This window comes from Notechis scutatus, chromosome 2 (assembly GCF_049901735.1).
Source record: "Notechis scutatus isolate UNSWTSFEM ecotype Mainland chromosome 2, rNotScu1.2, whole genome shotgun sequence".
In the NCBI taxonomy this organism is placed as follows: domain Eukaryota; kingdom Metazoa; phylum Chordata; class Lepidosauria; order Squamata; family Elapidae; genus Notechis; species Notechis scutatus.
The window spans coordinates 68,925,740-68,945,296 of NC_142010.1; the positions used below are offsets into that span (position 1 = coordinate 68,925,740).

Genomic DNA, 19,557 nt, shown 5'->3' on the forward strand with positions numbered 1-19,557 from the left:
AAAACATAGAGTAATAGAATCAATTTGAGGATGTCTAACTTTCTGCATAGGGATGCATGTGTGGTAGATTAGGAGGGCTACTATTTCTGAAGTGAGAAGTATAGGAATTAGATGGCTAAGTGGGAAGAGATTTTAGGATTTCTTAAAGGTAAATAGATCCAGGTAAATTCCTTAACCAATTAAAGCTCGTTGTCCCCAGGAACTGTGGTAGTTTTGATTGTGTAATCCAACAAATCTGGGAGTCACACAAGTTTCATTAACTGTGGGCTAAGGGTTTGGAGAAATCAGAACCCAAGGTACATATCTTTTGACCACATAAACCAAAACTAAGTTAGTGGCCCGGTTGGAAGTCTTGAAGTTCTACCTTTTCTTTTAAAAACAGTCTTTAAAGAGTAACTTCTGAAAATCAACAGGATCTCTTTTTCTATTTTCTTGTTGTTTTTTCTTCTTGTGATTAGTTTTGCTTAATTCCAGAACTGAGGTTCCAGAGAACACTTCAATTGGGAGGACCATATTGTCTCTGTCTTGCTATGATCCAGACAATATCAATAGCAGCTTGACATACAAAATAGTTGACCAGAACCCACCTTATAGCTTCAAAATGGATGGGCCAAATTTGCAGGTGAGTCTTTGGAGTGGAACATCAGTCACTTAGTGTATATCAGTAAGGCTTGAATAATTTCCTCCACAACAATTCATATGAGCAGTACTAAAAATATACATTTAAATGAACAGTACATTTAGTGCAAAGCTCAACGGGGCACTGAATTACCATTCATATTGTGGTGCTTTAGGGACCCTGATTGGAGCCTTGGATCTTAGTTGACTAAGGACCTCTCTTTTGTAGAAGATACCATAAATTTTTATGCCATGGTTAATAACGAAAGGTAACTTCTGTCCTCTTTCTCCTGGTCTTTCTATCCTGTGGTCTGATAGGTAAATAGCAGTTTGGACTATGATTCAGAAAGTATGGCCACTCTTAACTTTCAATACAAAGCTGCCATTCTAGTGATAGATGGAGGAAGTCCTGCACAAACCAGTAAGTACCACATTGCTAAAAAGCACTATTTGAAGTTTGTCATTCTTGGATATTGATGAAGTCAATGAAACTTGGAAGAATTCTAGAATATATCTCCCCCAAATGTTTGGACCATGGCTGCCTAAATAGCTATTTGAAACGTGTTGACAAAAATAAATTTAGAATGTTTATGACTGTTGTCCAACCTGGAGAAAAGTACTACTAAAATAATGTAATTTTATGCAGAAAACAAAAGCTAACTGATATACTATTGGGCAATTTCCTGTCTTTCATATAAAACAAAAAAAAAATAAAATAAAACTCTGTATCTGGGTAGTTGAAATTACTGACTAAATCACTAAAGAATATATTTTTCCCCAAATAAGGAGAACTATTTAAGCATGAGAAGTAAAATTTGTTTGAATCAAGCTTCACATGTAATGACCAAAAGATCATATAATTTTCTTGACAAACACCTTCCTGTTTTCATGGTCATTGATCAATGTAAAATGATCATACTTTTATTCAGTACTATTGAAAGTAAAATAGGGCAGTGATTAGTTTGCCCAGAAGCACCTATCAGCATATTAATGAAAAGGCATCTAAGAGACCGAAAGAAGCAATTGAAAAACAGCAGTTGGTTGAGACTGATGTAAGCCATGCACTGGTGCCTGACTGGAGACAATTGTTAAGTAAATTTGTGATAGGCAAACAATAGCTACATGTGATTTATGTCCTCCCCTGTAGAAAGCAGATTTACAGATTACAGATTAACAGAGTTGGAAGGGACTTTGTAGGTCATCTAGTCCAATCCCCTGCCCAAGCAGGAGACCCTATACCATTTCTGACAAATGACAGTCCAATTCTTCATGAAAGTCTCAAGTGATGAAGCTCCCACAGCTTCCGAAGGCAAGCAGACCAGTCAGAAAGCCCAGGATAGACTACCAAGATGTATGTTTGACAAATTCATCAAAAAATTAATACAATTGAAATAATAAAATTATACCAAAAGGGAAATGTTCAGAGTCTATATAATAGCTTCTTTCTATAGCCTTCTATCGCCAGAGGGTATTTCATAGCCTCTTTCTGAGTTCTTTCTATATATATTAGAATAATCCTTTCCCCAATGGAACATGACTATTAATTTTAGGGTACATATAAAATGCATATACAAGTTGAGCAAATTTAGCAGAATGGTGGTATGTAAGAGAATCAAGTTCTTATACTAGGTTCTAACCATATTAAGCCAACATACGAATCACTCCTAAAGATATGCATACTCATAGTCTATGTGCTTAGCCGTATGTGTCAATATAGGCCCACCTCATGGGTTTCTAGTTTGGATGCCAGAGCGGAAATGTGGGCAAAGAAATCTCATTTAATGGCTGCCAGGCTCCATATCTTCCCTGATCTTATTTTTATTTTTAGATTTCTTAAAAAATCAAGGTGATGTGGTTCAGAACCAAACACCAGCCTCAAGCATTATCTTTGTTTCCAGCAGTGTTTCTGAACTTCACCATACCCCAGAGGCATTAGAAATGACAAATGATTTGGTAGCTAGAGCCAGTGTTTTGTTTGGCAGTATGCCCAGCTGCCCAGAAAAATAAAGACAGATGTAAGGTGAAATGGTAGGTCTGTGGTAGCAGGAATTAACCACTTTAGCTTGCCTTCCAGTAAATTGGCTTTTTCTCACTAGTTGCCCCATAGTAGCTATTTTATGAGAATGCTCATGGCAGGTTTTCAAAAATCCTAATATACTGTGGGCCTCAAAAGATTGGAGATCACAGGTCTACCCCCATTCATGTATAAAGTGTGATTAAGGACAAACTTTCAAGTGAAATAGACAAGAATGTTGAATTCTTCCCCATGTGATTTACATCCCAATATGTATAGAGAACTATGGAGATGGCCTTGAAGAAAACATGCAGCAACCATTAGCAAAACTTGAACTTAGTCCAGGAAGGCAGAAACCCAAGACTAACTGTCTTTGATATAAGAGAGACAGAAGGAGGAATTCTGTCAATCTTTTGAGATTATGTTATTATAGCTTATATAGAATTCTAGTATTTCTTGTGGTTGATTCCTGACTGTGCCTTTAATAACTGACAATGTTACTATGAAAAGTACCAAGAAGGAGTTATTACTGGGAGATAAGCAGATGACAGTTTCTCACTCATTCTCATCCCTGCTTTCCACTAAAAATCAAATCACTCCCTTGATTGGCAAATCTAGGGGTAAACCTTCAGGTCTGCAGCCTTCATGTAAAGTTGCAGGTATCTTCAAACTTGACAGCTTTAAGGCTTGTGGACTTCAACTCCCAGAATCCCTCCTCCAGTCATGTTAGCTCAGGAATTCTGTGAGTTGAAGCCCACAAGTCTTAAAGCTGTCAAGTTTGAAGACCCTTGTATTACTGTATTTGAGCTTTGCTTGCTGTCTGTAATTATGTAGGTTAGGACCTTAGTTACTTGCCAATTACAAAGTGATTCCTGGAACTTTGTCATCACATAAGCTTTCTGAGTTTCTTTCTTTTTTTGTATCTTGCAGCCACCGTACCTGTGCTGGTGACAGTAAGACGAGTGAATGAATTCCCTCCACAATGCTCAAAACGGGTTTTCAATGTACCAGAGAATACTGAATATGGATACAACATTGGCAATGTCAATGGCTCTGATCAAGACTATCCATTCAACAACATTGAATACAGCATAATGGATGAGGATGCTTTCTACATTAATAGCCGTACAGGTAGCTAATGGTGCTCTTACTTGGCAGAGCCTCCCCAGACTTTATTTATCAAACAGCTTAAGAGTCTTCTTTCACTCATTTTTTTCAGTTGTCTGAAACTACACAAGGACTTCCTCAGGGGGAATACAACAGTACACTGATCTCCCATATTTAAAATCGAATTATGTTTAGCAACTGAATGAGGAAGGCGGGTTCCAAACTCTGTAAAGTATCACATAGGCACTACTATATATTTTAGGTCAAACAATTCCCAAAGAAGAAAACAAAACTTACAAAAAATAGTTACTTAAAAGACAGAAAGCTCGCAGGGTTTTTCTAATTTATTGGACAGAGTATCAAGTTGTAATTACAAAAGAAAGAAAGGGAGGGAGAGAGGAAGGAAGGAAGGAAGGAAGGAAGGAAGGAAGGTTCTTGACCATTGTTCACATTTCTTTCTTTCTCCCTCTGCTTTCGCCTGCCTTCTATCCCTTCTTTCCAGTTAAATATTTTGATATTTTCTTTGTACAATAAATAAGCACCAGCTATATTTTTGTTAGCTGAAGCTGAACTGCGTGGCATGGGGATATAGATACTGACGAGGAGCAGGCTGGGTCTGGATGCAGACTAAACTGGAAATTACCCAGAATAGTTTTTTATAACATGTCACAGGTCAGCTACGTGTACTTTTGCCCCTGGATTATGAAGAACGGAAAGTGTATCATCTGGCTGTCATTCTGAAAGACCTGGAGAATGAAGCAGCTCCCAACACACAAAAGACAACAACGTGTAATGTCACAATTTTTGTGCAGGTAATTTGAAAACAGAAGAGAGGCTACAGTATTTTGATACAGAGCATTGACTCCCCCTCCCCTGGTGCACCATAAATTATATCCTCTAGATCACGCAATTGATTAAGTGAGATAGCTGGGGAGCTCTGACTTGCATGCTGTATTCCCACCACACTTGGTAGCTCCTGAAACTCTGCCAAACAATCCAGCAGCAGCAGATGCCAAACATCAGCCTTTGGGACATAATTATTGGGGGGAGGAGGAATGTCTATGGATAAGTGTGTTTGAATAAAGACAATATTAAATCTATTACATGCTTTATCCTAGCCCTATAAAAGAAAAACCCAAACAAGGCAATGTGTTCATCTCTAGCCTGTGCAGCAGCATGACTCAATGTCTCCGTCCTGGTTTTTAAAAATGGGAGTGCCGCCACTCTTTCCACAAAAAGGTTGGCCATTCTTGTGCTAGGAAAAGCTGAGCTTTGACCAGCCTCCTTTTCCTTTGATTTACAACTACTCACTTGCTATGCAATATGCAAATGTATCCTGTGTTACATATTTGCATCTTCCCACTTGTGCTCTTTAATAGGCTATACAGTAATGTATTTTATTGGTTTTAATTTATCACTCTTCTAAAATGTCCATTTGTTAAAGGCATTTGCAAGGAGAAACGTAGCCTGTTATCCTATCTGTTGCTATAAAGATGCCTATCTGTGGATCCTTTCTGTCAGAAACCTGATACCTTGAAAACAAAAATTGCATGGGCATAAATTTTTGTTATTCAAGTGGGAGTAGAGAGAGACCAGCTATATAGAATAGCCAAATTGGTGTCTTCTAGATGCATTGGATTCACTGCCCATTCCCCCACAATCCCTAGACCAATAGCTATGCTGGTTGGGAACTGTTGCCAAAACATCTGAAATGTACAAGGTAGGATCGTCTCTAAAAGCTTTGACTTTATAACTTGGTATTTGCCTGCAACTTTTAAATTCAGTAGTAAATAGTAGCCATGAAACCTGCTTCAGATCAAGAGCATTGTAATACTAAGAGAAAAGCAGGGTGGCCATTTTCCCTTCTGTTGCTCTGCTAACAAAAATAAGTTTTAAAACTAGGCCCTGGGAGGGAGCAGTTTTTTTTACTGAGGGCAGTAGTTTGTTTTATGGGTTATGATCTTAATACAGTTCCTGTCTTTGAGAAATGCCTGCTAGCCCATTGAATACAGGTTGTGCTCAACCTACAACCACAATTGAGTTGAAAATGTCTTTTGCTAAACAAGACAGTTAAGTGAATTTTGCTCCACTTTATGACCTTTCTTGCCACAGTTGTTAAGTGAATCTCTGCAGTTGTTAAGTTAGCAACCTGGTTGTTAAGTGAATCTGGCTTCCCCATTGACTTTACTTGTCAGAAAGTCGCAAAAGGGGATCACACGACCCCTGTACACTGCAACCGTCATAAATACGAACCCGTTGCCAACCGATCTGAATTTTGATCATGTGACCGTGGGGATGCTGCAAACTGTCATAAATGTGAAAAACGGTCATAAGTCACTTTTTTTCAGTGCCATTGTAACTTCAAATGGTCACTAAATGGATGGTTGTAAGTCAAGGACTACCTGTATTGTAATCTCATCTGGCAAATAACCAACTGCAGAAAGTCATAGTATTCCAGCCCAAAATCACTTCTGCAAGTATCTGCTTTATGCTGTTTTTTAGTCTTAATTTGGTTTGGGTAGAATTATAATTATACACATGTTGCAATAGCTTATTTCCTTCTGTGGCAACTGGGGAAGCCTGAGGCCTGGAAATCTTTCTTGCTTGAAGGCTGGGTTGCTGTTGCTGTTGTTGTTGTTGTTTTTGGAAAGTCTGTGATCATTGCAACAAGGAGGAGAATGTTTGGAAATCTGTGAGCTGCCTACCATGAAACCTGATGTCCTTTTTATCCCCAGGATGTAAACGATCATCCTCCTAAGTGTAAAGAACCGTTTTTGTTGAGGTCCATATATTCCACCCAAGCCAGAACTATACCAATCACAGATGTTAATTGTGAAGATGAGGACAGAGGAACCAAACTGGCCTACAACATTGTTCATGGTATGGAATGGATCATAAGTTGCCAGGATCTATTTAAATAAATTAAAAGATATTTATACTGGGGTCTTCTTTTGGATCTGGAAAAAGAAGGAATAAGCTGAACTTGAAACGGGGAAAAAGTTGGAGAATAGAAGCCCACCAGTAAGGGCTGTTACTGCTGCTACTTATAAAATGATTAAATAGTTAAATTGAGGAAAAGTGGATTTAGCAAGATGGACCCAGTTAGTACTGGATAGCAATGAAAGAGGGAATGTGCTGGAAATAAAGCACATTTTTCTCATGGGGATTCTCTCCAGGTAGAGATGTCATCCAGGTGGTTCAATCCAGTTTCTGCAAGTTAACCATTTTTGTCCCCTGAGATCTGGAAGGCCTTCCTCATTTTGCCTTAACTGCCCTAGACTTCTTGATGATGATATGAAATAGGGCTCCATACCTGTGGGAATTGTAGTTCGAAGTAAGCTAAATGGAGGGTGATGGGGCTTCTGTGGGAATTGCTTGTGGACAACTGGATCAGCAAGTGGGAGAGCACTCAGAATGGAGGAACAAAAAACAAGCAAGCTGGCAGAGATGGGGTCATTTTTCAATCTGTGGCAAAACTACCCCATCTTTTGCCTTAGTGAACTGAAACGGGACCAGCTTTTTATAGGATCATTCTTGCTTCAGGGGATAGGCCAATTCCTAGCTGGAGGAAAACTGTCTCTTCTCACATCCTAATTATATATAAATTAAATATAGTATATAAAATCATACATCGCAATGTCCTACCTGCAAATGAATACTTCAGCTTTAATCATAACAATACAAGAGCACACAATAGATACAAACTCAAGGTTAACTGCACCAAACTTGACTGCAGAATATACGACTTCAGCAACAGAGTGGTCAATGTTTGGAATGCTCTACCTGACTCTGTGGTTTCTTCCCCAAACCCCAAAAACTTTAACCTTAAGACTGTCTACTATTGACCTCACCCCCTTCCTAAGAGGCCTGTAGGGGGCGTGCATAAGCGCACCAACGTGCCTACCGTCCCTCTCCTATTGTTTCTTTTATTTTTCTTATAAGTATCTATCTCATGTATTAAAAACTATATTTATTCTTATACCTGTATCTTGTAAGCAATTGACAAATCAAATAAATACTAAATACTTTGGCTCAAGCCAGGAATAACAGCAGCTGGAACTTTCCCCACTCCCCCTTCCAAGTTCTATACTAAGGTGTCTTCTTTCTGGAGTTTGTCTTTTCATATATCCCTACTACATTTAGAACTTGTCATTCTAGACAGAATAGCTACATGAAGCCCTGGTTAAAGTTTTTGGGAAGAGCACCTTGTTGAAAAATGGTAGGAATGCTATTCTGCCAGCTTCACAACTCACAGAAGGGTTTTTTAACGCAACAGCGGAGTGGAAGTCCTGTCAGTGAGAAGTTTTGGAGACATTTGAATGGATTTGTTTATATATTTTTTACAATATGCATTTCTACAAGTTTAGGAAAAAATGGTTCATGAGGCAGGTCACTAGCCATTTATCATCTTTATGTGGAGTGTGGTCATGGGGTTGTTTCTCATTAAATGCCACTACAGTAGTTCAGAAGGCAACTGACTGGATTTTAGCTCTCCGGGACTGGTCAGCTATAGAGGAAGGGGGGAGAACACTAATTGGCTCAGGAGGGTCGATGACAATTCGCCATGGCCAACTCGCCATGACCAACTCGCCACGGCCATCTCGCCACAGGGAAACTTGCTGCAGGACAAGTTTCACTAATATCAAAGAAATGGTGAAATAGAATAATTAAAGAAAGGATGAAGAAGGAGGGACATAATAAAATGTGAATGGCAAAAATTAAAATATTTTTTTTTATTTTTTAAATAATTAAATGGAATTATTACATTGTCCTGCAGCGAGTTGACTGTGATGAGTTGGCTGTGGTTGAGTTGGCTGTGATGAGTTGGCTGTGGTGAGTTGTCCCATTCCCGTCTCAGGATGCTCCCAGTGACTATCAGAGTCACAGATGTGAATATGCCAACGACTGCTGTGTTTTGGTGTTGACAAAGATCTAAAATAGTGAGGACAATTGTGGATCAGTTTCAAATAGCTTTCCGAAGGATTTCTGGCAGAAAGTTACAAGCAATTAAATTAGGAATAAATCTAACACTCACTTAAAACAGCAATGCTCTGTTCTTTTCTAGGCAATGTAAATGGCCGTTTTCGCATGGAAGGACAAAGCCTTTTCCCTAACACCTTTTCCTACAGACTTGATGGCATATATGATCCTCTTATTTTTGTGCTTCTGGTGGAAGTGACAGACAGTGTTAGCTTACCTCGGTTCACCACCACAGTCACAGTTGTTGTTAATGTGATCCCTTGGGCCACAACTGTATCTACTACCACCATAACCACTACGGTGAGCAGTCATATGTGTTGCAGGCATGGACTTTTTCTTCCATTTGCATCACTTCCATTTATCACACATGTTTGGAATTTGTCCCACGATTTCCCCAGTCTGTGAAGTAAGTCATGAGAATAGATATTTCTCTATCTACATCGCTTCCCCACAATGAAGCATTTAGGTGCCTCCAGAGGAGTAGCATTTAAAGATTGCTTTGTAAGTTCTGACAATGTGAAAGCCCAGTGGATTTTCTGGGGCACCGTGGAATTAGCAGTATTTATTTTTTTATATAGTGAATATATATAGTACTCCTTCCTCCTCCTATTTTCCCCATAACAACAATCCTATGAAGTGGGTTGGGCTGAAAGAGAGGGATTGGACCAAATTCACTCAGCTAGCTTTCATGTCCAAATTGGGATTTAAATCACAGTCTTCTGGTTACTTTATGTTACTTTCCCCCCGCCCCCATGTGATTTGGAATACGTGTGTGAGAGTGAATGACTCTGAGGCTGCTACTCAGCACAGTTTTATCTTGCTATTGTAAAGTATTCTGACTTAGCTACTGAGAGAGAATGTCAAATTCTTAACAAAAACTCCTAGAACTGGTAGCATTAATCATGCTAGTTTGGCTGCTGTAAATTGTAATTTGCAATAGGCGTAGGGCTAAGCATTCCCTGGCATTGTTGAAGCACTGTTGCAGGCTGAATCAGGAATAATAGATGGAATCTGAGTTTATGATGAAGAATGGATTGAAAAGAAATATCTATAAAATTCAAGAAGAATCAGCACCCAATAATTTAGCTCTTTCATGAGTTACATGAGTTGAGTTTGGCTGGACTGAGCTTAGCATCTGAAAAAGCTGTGTATCTGCATACTAAATTTACACTATTATGATTTCAGACAACCACCAAGAAGCCAATTGTTTTGCACAGAACTGTGACATACTGGGCACCAGATCCATGGTTTGTGGTGGTTCTTACACTCACTGGAATCCTCTTCTTTTCTGCCTTGGGTTTGCTGTTTTGGCAATTCTGCCGGAGGTGAGTATTCAGGAAAAGCATATCTGTGTTACTAGCTTGAAATCTAACATTAACTACAAATTGATTTATTGATTATGTGTCATCAAATCAATGTTGACTATTAGCAACTACTTAGATGGACCTTCTCCGGGATGACTACAATTATTAGCATCGGCTATTTCAGGACGCATTATGAAAAGGTATTAGACTGAAACCAACGATGAGCAATCTTCAACCAAGGAGCATTATATGATTTCGTAAAATATACTATAGCCCTTCCGCTGTCTGGAAAACTCTTTTCCAATTTACTCTATGCTCCAAGAAACCTTTCCCTGATCTTCCAAGCTGAAAAAAAACATTATAATTTATTTCATAGCATCTCAAAGCTCCGACCACATTCAAATAGGAGATGATGTCTTCTGCAAACTGACTCTGTTCTTGTTTGGCTTTCAGGAAGTCACCAGGAGAGCTATCTCAGGCTCTACTACAGAACACGTAAGTGCCTCTTGTCATGGATAATCTGTAATCTTCATGTGAAAATACTATTTCTGTATTTCATGTCTAATTTTGGGGGGGGAAAGCTTTGAAATAAGCTACAGATACAAACTATTAATTAGGAGCCTTTAATTTTTAAAGTCCAACAATGAAAAATAAGATAGCATACCATCAATATCAAAGCTGTGTCTGTGGAATTAGAAATATAATTTGTAAACACTGGCATTTGCTAAAGATTATACCTAGTAATAGGAATACATTACAGGCCACTAATGACTGGCCTCCAGAGCCTGAGGAGGCTGTTTTGCCCTCCCGGAAGCTCGAAAAAACAGTCTGGAGCCCAAGGAGGGCAAAAAAAGGGCCTCCTGGAGGTTCCAGAAGGCCGGAAATGGCCTGTTTCCGGCCTCCAGAGGGCCTCTGGAGCCCGGGGAGGCTGTTTTCGCCCTCCTGGAGGCTCAAGAAAAGACTCCGGAGCCCGGGGAGAGCGAAAACGGCCCCTCTGCTGTGGTGTAGGAGGCCGACTAGGCCACGCCCACGATGGCCATGCCCAGCCAGCAACCAGGCAGAGAACTGGTTGCTAAAATTTTTGAAGCCTACCCCTGCATATGCATATGTATTTGTATATTTCCACACATACACACACACACATACGCACGCACATTTATATGAATGATGATGATGTTATCCTCTGTCGTGTCCGACTCTTGGTGATTCTATGGGCCAGGTCTCTCCACGTCCTCCGATCTTGCTTCTTTGAGTTTTTCTTTGCTCTGGCTGGAGTCAGCTTTGATGGTGTCCAGCCACCGTGTTTCTTAGTGGCCTAGTTTCCTTTTACTACTAACTCTTCCGAACATAGTTGTTTTCTCCAATGAATTATCCTGCATGACATGGCCAAAATAAGTGAGATGCAGTTTTGTGATTTTTGCCTTCTAGAGGCATGGCTGGTGTTATAGACTCCAGTACTTGCCTGTTAGTCAGTTTGGCTGTCCAAGGAACACACAGGAGCCTTCTCCAGAACCACAGCTCAAACAAGTTGGTTTTCTTCTTGTCTTGTTTTTTTAAGGTCCAGCTTTCACAACCATAGGTAGCTATGGAGAACAAGATAGAATGGACTAACCTACATTTGGTTGCCAGGCTGATGTCCTTGCTTTTTCATATGCATCATTCCCAGTGGTCAAATTTTTTTACTACCGGTTCTGTGGTAGGCTTGGTGGGCGTGGAGGGGAAGTGTTCTGTACAGTCAATTTACATACTCGTAGCCCCGCGTCACGATTGGCTAAAGCGCGCGGCGACCGGATTGGTCGAGCGAGCCGCACTGATTGGCCGTTCGAATCCCCGCGATTGGTGGAAACTAATCGCGGGAGATTCAAGCGGTGCCATTACGCCCGCCGCGGCTCGGAAATAAAAGCCGCAGTCTTTCCCTCCAAGCTTAAGCTGTATCCGGAGCCAATAAAGAGCTGAAACCAAGTCACTGACTCCGAGCTTCCTTCCCGCGACGGACACGACACTGGCGACGAGGGTGGGATTCAGAGAATAACCACCGAGCACGTGTCCCGAGGAAGACAAAGACCGACGAGATGGCCAGCATGACCCCACCAGCACCCTTCAACCCAGCTACCGAGGACTGGGAATCGTACACGGATAGATTCCTAATGTTCCTCGAAAGTAGCAATTTGAAGGATGCGAACGGGCAAAAGAAAAGGGCCGTTTTCCTCACACACTGCGGGCCCGCAGTGTTTAAGATGGCCAAAGCCCTCGCGAAGCCCGAGGATGTGAAGGAAATGGACTGGGCCGATCTCGAGCCACTCCTTCGGAACCACTACGCCCCCGCTGTGCCCATCCTCATCCGGCGGGATGAGTTCTATCGGCGGAACCAGCGACAGGACGAGAGCATCAGCGACTTCATAGCCGCCTTGCGGGACCTAGGGGGAATGTGCGAGTTCCGGGACCTGGACGATGTCCTCCGAGACCGCGTGGTCCTAGGCCTCAGGGATCAGGCACTAAAAAGTCGACTGATGGCAAAAGGCAACATCGACCTCGGGGACGCCCTGGCCGAAGCTTCCGCGGCCGAAGCCACCCGGAAGTCAGCAGCCAGACTTCGGAGGGCAGACAACGGGGACCGCACTGAAACCCCGAGGCAAGCCGACGAGAGACCACCACACACCACGGGGACCTGGACTCCGCCTCCGATACCACGGACGAGGAGGAAGACGTCCACCGGCTACAGACAGGACGGGACCGGCGAGATCAACGGGGTCGTAAGTTGGGGAACCAGTGCGCCGGGTGCGGGGAAATCACCTTCGATCAGAATGCCGGTTCATCGACGCGATCTGCCGGCATTGCAACAAGAAGGGCCACATCGCCCGAGTCTGCCGACTCAGAAAGACACACAGCCCCGCCGGCGAGAACCAAGCAACCGGGGACGAGACGACACCCCCGAGGACCAGAGATCGCCAAGCCGACAATCGCTGGAGCCGAGACAACCGAGGGCGACGGAGCGGGAAGGCCGCCAGAGAGAAGAAACCCACCAGACGGTCACCATCGGCCATGCCGAAACCACTGATGCCCGGAAGGTCTACGTGGAGGTGAGCATCGAGGCGAGCCATGCCAGATGGAGGTAGACTCCGGATCCTACCTCTCCATGGTCGCCTGGAAAGAACTCAAGCGACTGGTGCCAAACATCCAGAAAAGAGGACTGGAGAACCAGAAGCTGATCATCAAGGACTATCAGGGGAACCGCATCCCCGTCATTGGGACCGGACAGTTCGAGGTGACTTTCAAAAACCGCACCGCGAAACTTCCCCTGACTATCGTGGACCGGAACCGACCCAGCCTCTTAGGACTCCAATGGTTCGCGCCACTCGGGATCGAGGTCACGGGAATAAACCACACCACAGAGGCCGACTGGGAGCAGCAACTGGCGAGGGATTTCCAAGAAGTATTCGACGGCACCCTAGGCAAGTACAAAGGGCCCCCTAGCTCCTTTAGCCTAGACCCAAATGTCGCCCCATACGCCTAAAACCCAGACGGGTGCCTTTTGCACTCCGGAAGAAAATAGACGAGCAGATTGACAAGCTCGTCAAACAGGGGGTTTTGCAGCCAATCGACCACGCCCGGTGGGAGACCCCTATAGTCACCCCAGTCAAGCCAGATGGGTCAGTAAGGATCTGCGGGGACTATAAGGCCACCCTCAATTGCGCCCTGCAACAAAGCGCCTACCCCGTCCCAGTAGTGCAACACCTATTACACTCGCTGGGGGGGCAAGGTCTTTGCGAAGCTCGACCTGGCGCAAGCCTATCAGCAACTGCCGGTCGATGAAGAAACCGCCGAGGCGCAAACAATAGTCACCCACCGGGAGCGTTTCGTTGTAACCGACTCCAGTTTGGAGTCAGCGTGGCCCCAGGAATTTTCCAGAGCCTCATGGAGAGGCTGCTGCGAGGAATCAAGGGGGTGGTCCCCTATTTTGACAATGTATTAGTGTCGGCAGCCAACCAGGAGGAATTAGAGGGTCGCCTAAGGGAGGTACTAGAAAAATTCAAAGGGGCCGGGCTGAAGGTGAAGAAAGAGAAATGCCAGCTATGCACAGAGCAAGTCGAGTTCCTGGGGTACCTCCTAGACCGACATGGCATCCACCCAACCGGAAGCAAAATCAAAGCCATAAAGGAAGCCCCCACACCCAAGAACAAAACAGAGCTGCAGGCATTTCTGGGACTGCTAAATTTTTACAATGTGTTCTTGCCCCAAAAGGCGACCGCGGCGGAGCCCTTGCATAGGCTCCTGGACAGGACGGCCAAATGGACCTGGGGGAAACGGGAGGACACCGCATTCAAGAACACCAAAGACCTGCTCACCTCGGATGCCGTCCTCATTCAGTATAATGAGACCCTACCCATCGCCGTCACATGCGACGCCTCACCATTTGGCGTCGGCGCCGTCCTCAGCCATACACTTCCGGACGGAAAAGAAGCACCCATCGCTTTCTTTTCGAGAACACTCAGCAAACCCGAAAGAAACTACAGCCAATTAGACAAGGAGGCACTGGCCATCGTCGCAGCGGTAAAGAAGTTCCACGAGTACCTCTACGGCCGCCGATTCACCCTCATCACGGACCACAAGCCACTGCTGGGCATCCTGGCGGGGAACAAGGCCACCCCGAACATCCTATCCCCCAGGATGACAAGGTGGTCCGAGTTCCTCGCCGCCTATGACTACCGGCTCACACACAGACCCGGTAAGACGATCTCCCATGCAGACGCGCTGAGCCGCTCGCCGCTTCCCGACCTAGACGACGACCCAGCTCCCACGACGACCACCCTCAGCATAGAGACATTGCCCGATCTACCCATAACCGCGTCAGACATTGCCCGAGAGACTAATAAAGACAAGCGTCTGGCGCGGGTATTACATTGGGTAGAAAAGGGATGGCCAGAGAAAGACAACGATGAAGCATTCAGGACATTCCGAAACCGGCAAACAGAACTGTCACTACAGAAAGGTTGTTTGCTATGGGGGGACAGGGTGGTCATACCGGAAAAATTGCAAGGGAAAGTATTAAAATTATTACACGAAGGGCACCCGGGGATTGTGAGGACTAAAGCTTTGGCCAGAAGCTATGCTTGGTGGCCAGGAATGGACAAGGAGATCGAGGCCTGGGTAGCCAAGTGCTCGCGCTGCCAAGAAACCAGACCAAATCCCCCCGCAGCACCAATATTAGAATGGGAAACGCCCAGGGGGCCATGGTCGAGACTCCATATAGATTTTGCCGGGCCCACAAAAGGGAACACATTCCTCATCACGGTGGATGCTTACTCCAACTGGCTGGAGGTAAGCAACATGAAGACCACCACAACAGATGCGGTAACCAAGGTCTTAAACAAGCTTTTCGCAACCCACGGCCTCCCGGATGTCATCGTGTCAGACAACGGACCCCAGTTCACCTCGCTGGAATTCGAAAAATTCCTAGCGGAACGAGGCATACGACACGCACTGACAGCGACGGCGCATCCGGCGGCCAATGGTAGGGCAGAACGGATGGTTCAATTTACAAAGAGAACCCTCCAAAAAATCGAACACGGGGACATACAAGAAAAAATAAATAAAATGCTCCTAATACAACATATAACCCCAAACACAACGACAAACAAAAGCCCGGCAGAATTACTGATGGGGAGAAAACTAAGGTCACCACTCGACAGACTACACCCCACATACAACCCGGAAAAACCCCCGGACTCATCAAGCAAGCACCGGGTTTTTGCACCAGGCGACGCAGTCTATGCAAAAAACCTTACCGGAGACCCACTATGGGTACCGGCAACTATAACCCAACTGACAGGACCCCACTCCTACCGGCTACAGACAACCGACGGACAAACATGGAAACGCCACATCGATCAATTAAGATCAAGAACAAAAAACACAACCGACACGCAACCAAACACAGACGACCCCGTTAACACAAACCAAGAGGGGAGGGGAAGATACAGGGGATCAAATAGAAAATAACCAGCAATACTCACCAGTCAACAGCCAGCCCGAAGTCTCACCAGGAAGAAACAGCCAGGCCAGCTCAACCAGCCCGGAAAGACCAGGCAGGAGCGGCGAAAGTCGCAGCTCGACCAACCCGGGTAGACCGGGAGGGAGCTGCAACAAGAGACCCAGCGACACCTTCCAGGGAGTTCCATCGACAAGGCCAAGAGAAACAGAGGTCCCGACCGAACCGGCCGGGAGCCAAACAACAACTAATCTGCGCAAGTCAAGTAGGCAAGTACGAAGCCCCGCCTACCTACGGGACTACGTTACGTAGGACCGAACCAAGAGGGGAGGGGTGTTCTGTACAGTCAATTTACATACTCGTAGCCCGCGTCACGATTGGCTAAAGCGCGCGCGACCGGATTGGTCGAGCGAGCCGCACTGATTGGCCCGTTGCGAATCCCCCGCGATTGGTGGAAACTAATCGCGGGAGATTCGAAGCGGTGCCATTGGCCGCGGCCGCCGCGGCTCGGAAATAAAAGCCGCAGTCTTTCCCTCCAAGCTTAAGCTGTATCCGGAGCCAATAAAGAGCTGAAACCAAGTCACTGACTCCGAGCTTCCTTCCCGCGACGGACACGACAGGAAGGATACTGTAAACTCTCCAGTCAGAGGTGGTATTTGCTGGTTCTCCAAACTACGCAAAATATCCACTACTGGTTCTCTAGAACTGGTCAGAACCTGCTGAATACCACCTCTGATCATTGCTGAATATGAACATGGCTCATGTTCATCATCGCTGTGCGACCCAGTTCAGTGAGGTGTTTTATTTCTGGGCTGTATCCACCAGTTTGATCGATCTGCGATCCTAGGAAACTGAATTTCCCATACATTCTATCTCTTCACCTTCCATTTCTATGTTGATGTTTCCATTCCTTGCAGCAGTCATGAGCTTGGTCTTTTTGATGTTCAGAAAGAGACCAACATTCTCACTTTCTTCTCTGATTTTCTTGATCAGATGTTCTAAGCCTTCTTTGATTTCTGAGGGGAGAGTTGTATCATCAGCATATTGAAGATTGTTGATGTTTTTTTCCTCCAATCATTACCCTGTTTTATTTAGCTTCCTCAGTATCATTTTGACATATAGGTTGAACAAGACAAGAGAGAGAATGCAATCTTGTCACACTTTTTTCTCTATCTTAAATCGATCGATCAATCATACATACATACATACATACATATATGTAGTCCTTGACTTATGACCACAATTGAGCCCAAAATTTATGTTGCTACTGTGAGATATTTGTTAAGTGAATTTTGCCCTATTTTACGACCTCTTTTGCCACAGTTGTAAAGTTAGTCACATAGTTATTATTATTATTAATGTAATTTTTACATTAACTGGTGGAGGAAAGAAATCTTTTGTGAAGTGTGATGTGGATGAGGCTTTGTTGAATACACCCCAACAGCTGAAATTCCAGTTTGGAAACTCTACATCAAAGGCTCTAAGAAAAATAACATTCTACCATAAGAATATTTTATGCAAATTCAGTATATTGGCTTTTTAATTATTCTGCTTCTGGCAGTCTAGAGGGAGGAACCATGTAATATGCTAAGCATCAGTGCTTTCTTCTTTAGTTCTGTGGTTCTCACACTTTCAGGTATTTTGAACCCTTAAAATAAAATAAATAAAATAAATGTATATGATCCCCTAGGAATTAATGGCTTCATTAATGTTAGGGTTGGACAAGAAGTAAATACATTACTAATAATAATTTAATTTTAATCTATATACCACATGGCCTCTTGTATTATATGACTTCTCAAACTTTATGAAATTACTGCCCACTGTGATCATTTGGGTAACAGAGAACAAAGCCCAGAGACAGTTTTAATAGTGTCCCATGAAATTTGCATTAGCCTGATCAGGTTTTTAAAAGTACTGTGATCCCCTTCTAAGTTGCTTATGATTATTCAAGGTATCGTGACTCAATCTGAAACCCCTTCAATCTACCCCACCAATCTCTCTTGCCTCACCCAGCTATAAAAAAATTCATCAGATATTGTCTTCATTTCTGTGCATTTTTATTTCTTTGCAGTCTTTACTTTTAAAAAATGATAAAGAGAACAGTTTTCATACTGATGTTATTCTTTTACTGAAAATAGGGACAGCTATAGAAATGAGATTTTGCAGTTGCTGAGAAATCGGTGCTGCGATTTTTTTAAAAATAATCTGTCTGCAGCAAAGGCCTGTGGATGTCCAAATCCTACATTTCAGATTTAACAGATTAACACAGTTAGAAGGGACCTTTTAGATCATCTAGTTCAACTCCCCCGCACAAGCTTTCACATGCTTCTAGAAAAAATTGGGGTAGATTTGTGTGCATTAAATGTATTGGGACTGTAATTCTTACTATATCTAGCCATACTGGCATGGTCATGCTATAGTCTCCATATATTTGTGGACACAAGTTTGGAGAAAACTGGAAAGGAGCATCAGTTAATTTGTGATAGAGCTCCAGGCTGTATCTTTTATGTCAGTGTTTTTTCAACCTTGGCCACTTGAAGAGGTGTGAATTTCAACTCCCAGAATTCCCCAGCCAGCAAAACAAAGTCCACACCTCTTCAATTGGTCAAGGTTGAAAACACTGTTTTATGTCATTGGTTCTGCTAGTCTTCTCTCAGGACATTAATGGAAGAGCTATCTTTTCATGCAATATCTCACACTCTGTAGGAGCAAAGAAGTGGGAAAAAATTACAAGGTGACAGAAGAAGCAAGGAAGGATGTCACCGACTTGCAGAGTCTGGTATGTTATCATGGCCTAGCTTGATTTTTATTTTTACATTCAAGACTGTGCTTAAGCTGCTGCTGTCTCCTTCAGTTGATCAGTTGCAAACATCCTGGTGGCTATAGGTAAGTATCTCATGGAGTATATAAAATAGCATTAGAGTAGACAAAATGGCACTGTCCGCTCAAATGCATTTATGTAGGATTTTCCTCTGGGGAATGTCAGGAAATTACAAGCAGGTGAAAAATAGGCTATAATGTTATTTACTCACATCAGCCGAAAATCTTAAGTATTCAATGGTCCATCAGAGCTTCATCCAAACAGGAAACACTGTAGCAGGGTTTCAAAACACCAAGATTTTCAGGTACATAAGAAACCCATAAAACGCCTCAGACAGATTCAGTCTTTTATGGGAAAAGTCTTTCTCAAGGAGGATAGGTATCCCAGCAGCTCAAGATGAAGAGACCTTGGAGGGAAGCTACCAGGGATTGTAGGAAGGGGGTGTGTGCATATGAAGCAATTGGAGGGGAGGCATTGCCCATAACAAAATGAGATCATGAATGAGGCTACAGTATGCTACTTGAGCCAACAACATGGAAAATACCACATTTGATGTACAGCAAGAAAAGACTGGCAAAGGCTGCTCACAGAGGAGCCTAGGGATAAATTGAGAGATATTATCTTCTTGATAAACAGTGAGGTACCTGATGCCACAGCAAGCAGGAGATGTGGATGAGGCCTTTGTATTGGTCTGGGAAATGCCAGAAGGTTAAGTTCAAGG

General features: G+C 43.5%; 1 protein-coding gene across 3 annotated transcripts in view; it reads left to right on the plus strand.

Moving 5' to 3' along the window:
• CDHR4 (cadherin related family member 4) overlaps positions 1 to 19,557 on the plus strand; it is a 38,841-nt gene that overhangs the window by 16,327 nt on the left and 2,957 nt on the right. For all 3 annotated transcript variants that reach the window (XM_087955012.1, XM_087955014.1, XM_087955013.1), the window contains exons 10-18: positions 475 to 622; positions 937 to 1,039; positions 3,563 to 3,763; positions 4,412 to 4,551; positions 6,475 to 6,619; positions 8,805 to 9,019; positions 9,905 to 10,044; positions 10,477 to 10,518; positions 18,722 to 18,794. In XM_087955012.1, the coding sequence (XP_087811138.1) occupies positions 475 to 622; positions 937 to 1,039; positions 3,563 to 3,763; positions 4,412 to 4,551; positions 6,475 to 6,619; positions 8,805 to 9,019; positions 9,905 to 10,044; positions 10,477 to 10,518; positions 18,722 to 18,794 (1,207 nt within the window). The remainder of the gene's footprint in view (positions 1 to 474; positions 623 to 936; positions 1,040 to 3,562; positions 3,764 to 4,411; positions 4,552 to 6,474; positions 6,620 to 8,804; positions 9,020 to 9,904; positions 10,045 to 10,476; positions 10,519 to 18,721; positions 18,795 to 19,557) is intronic.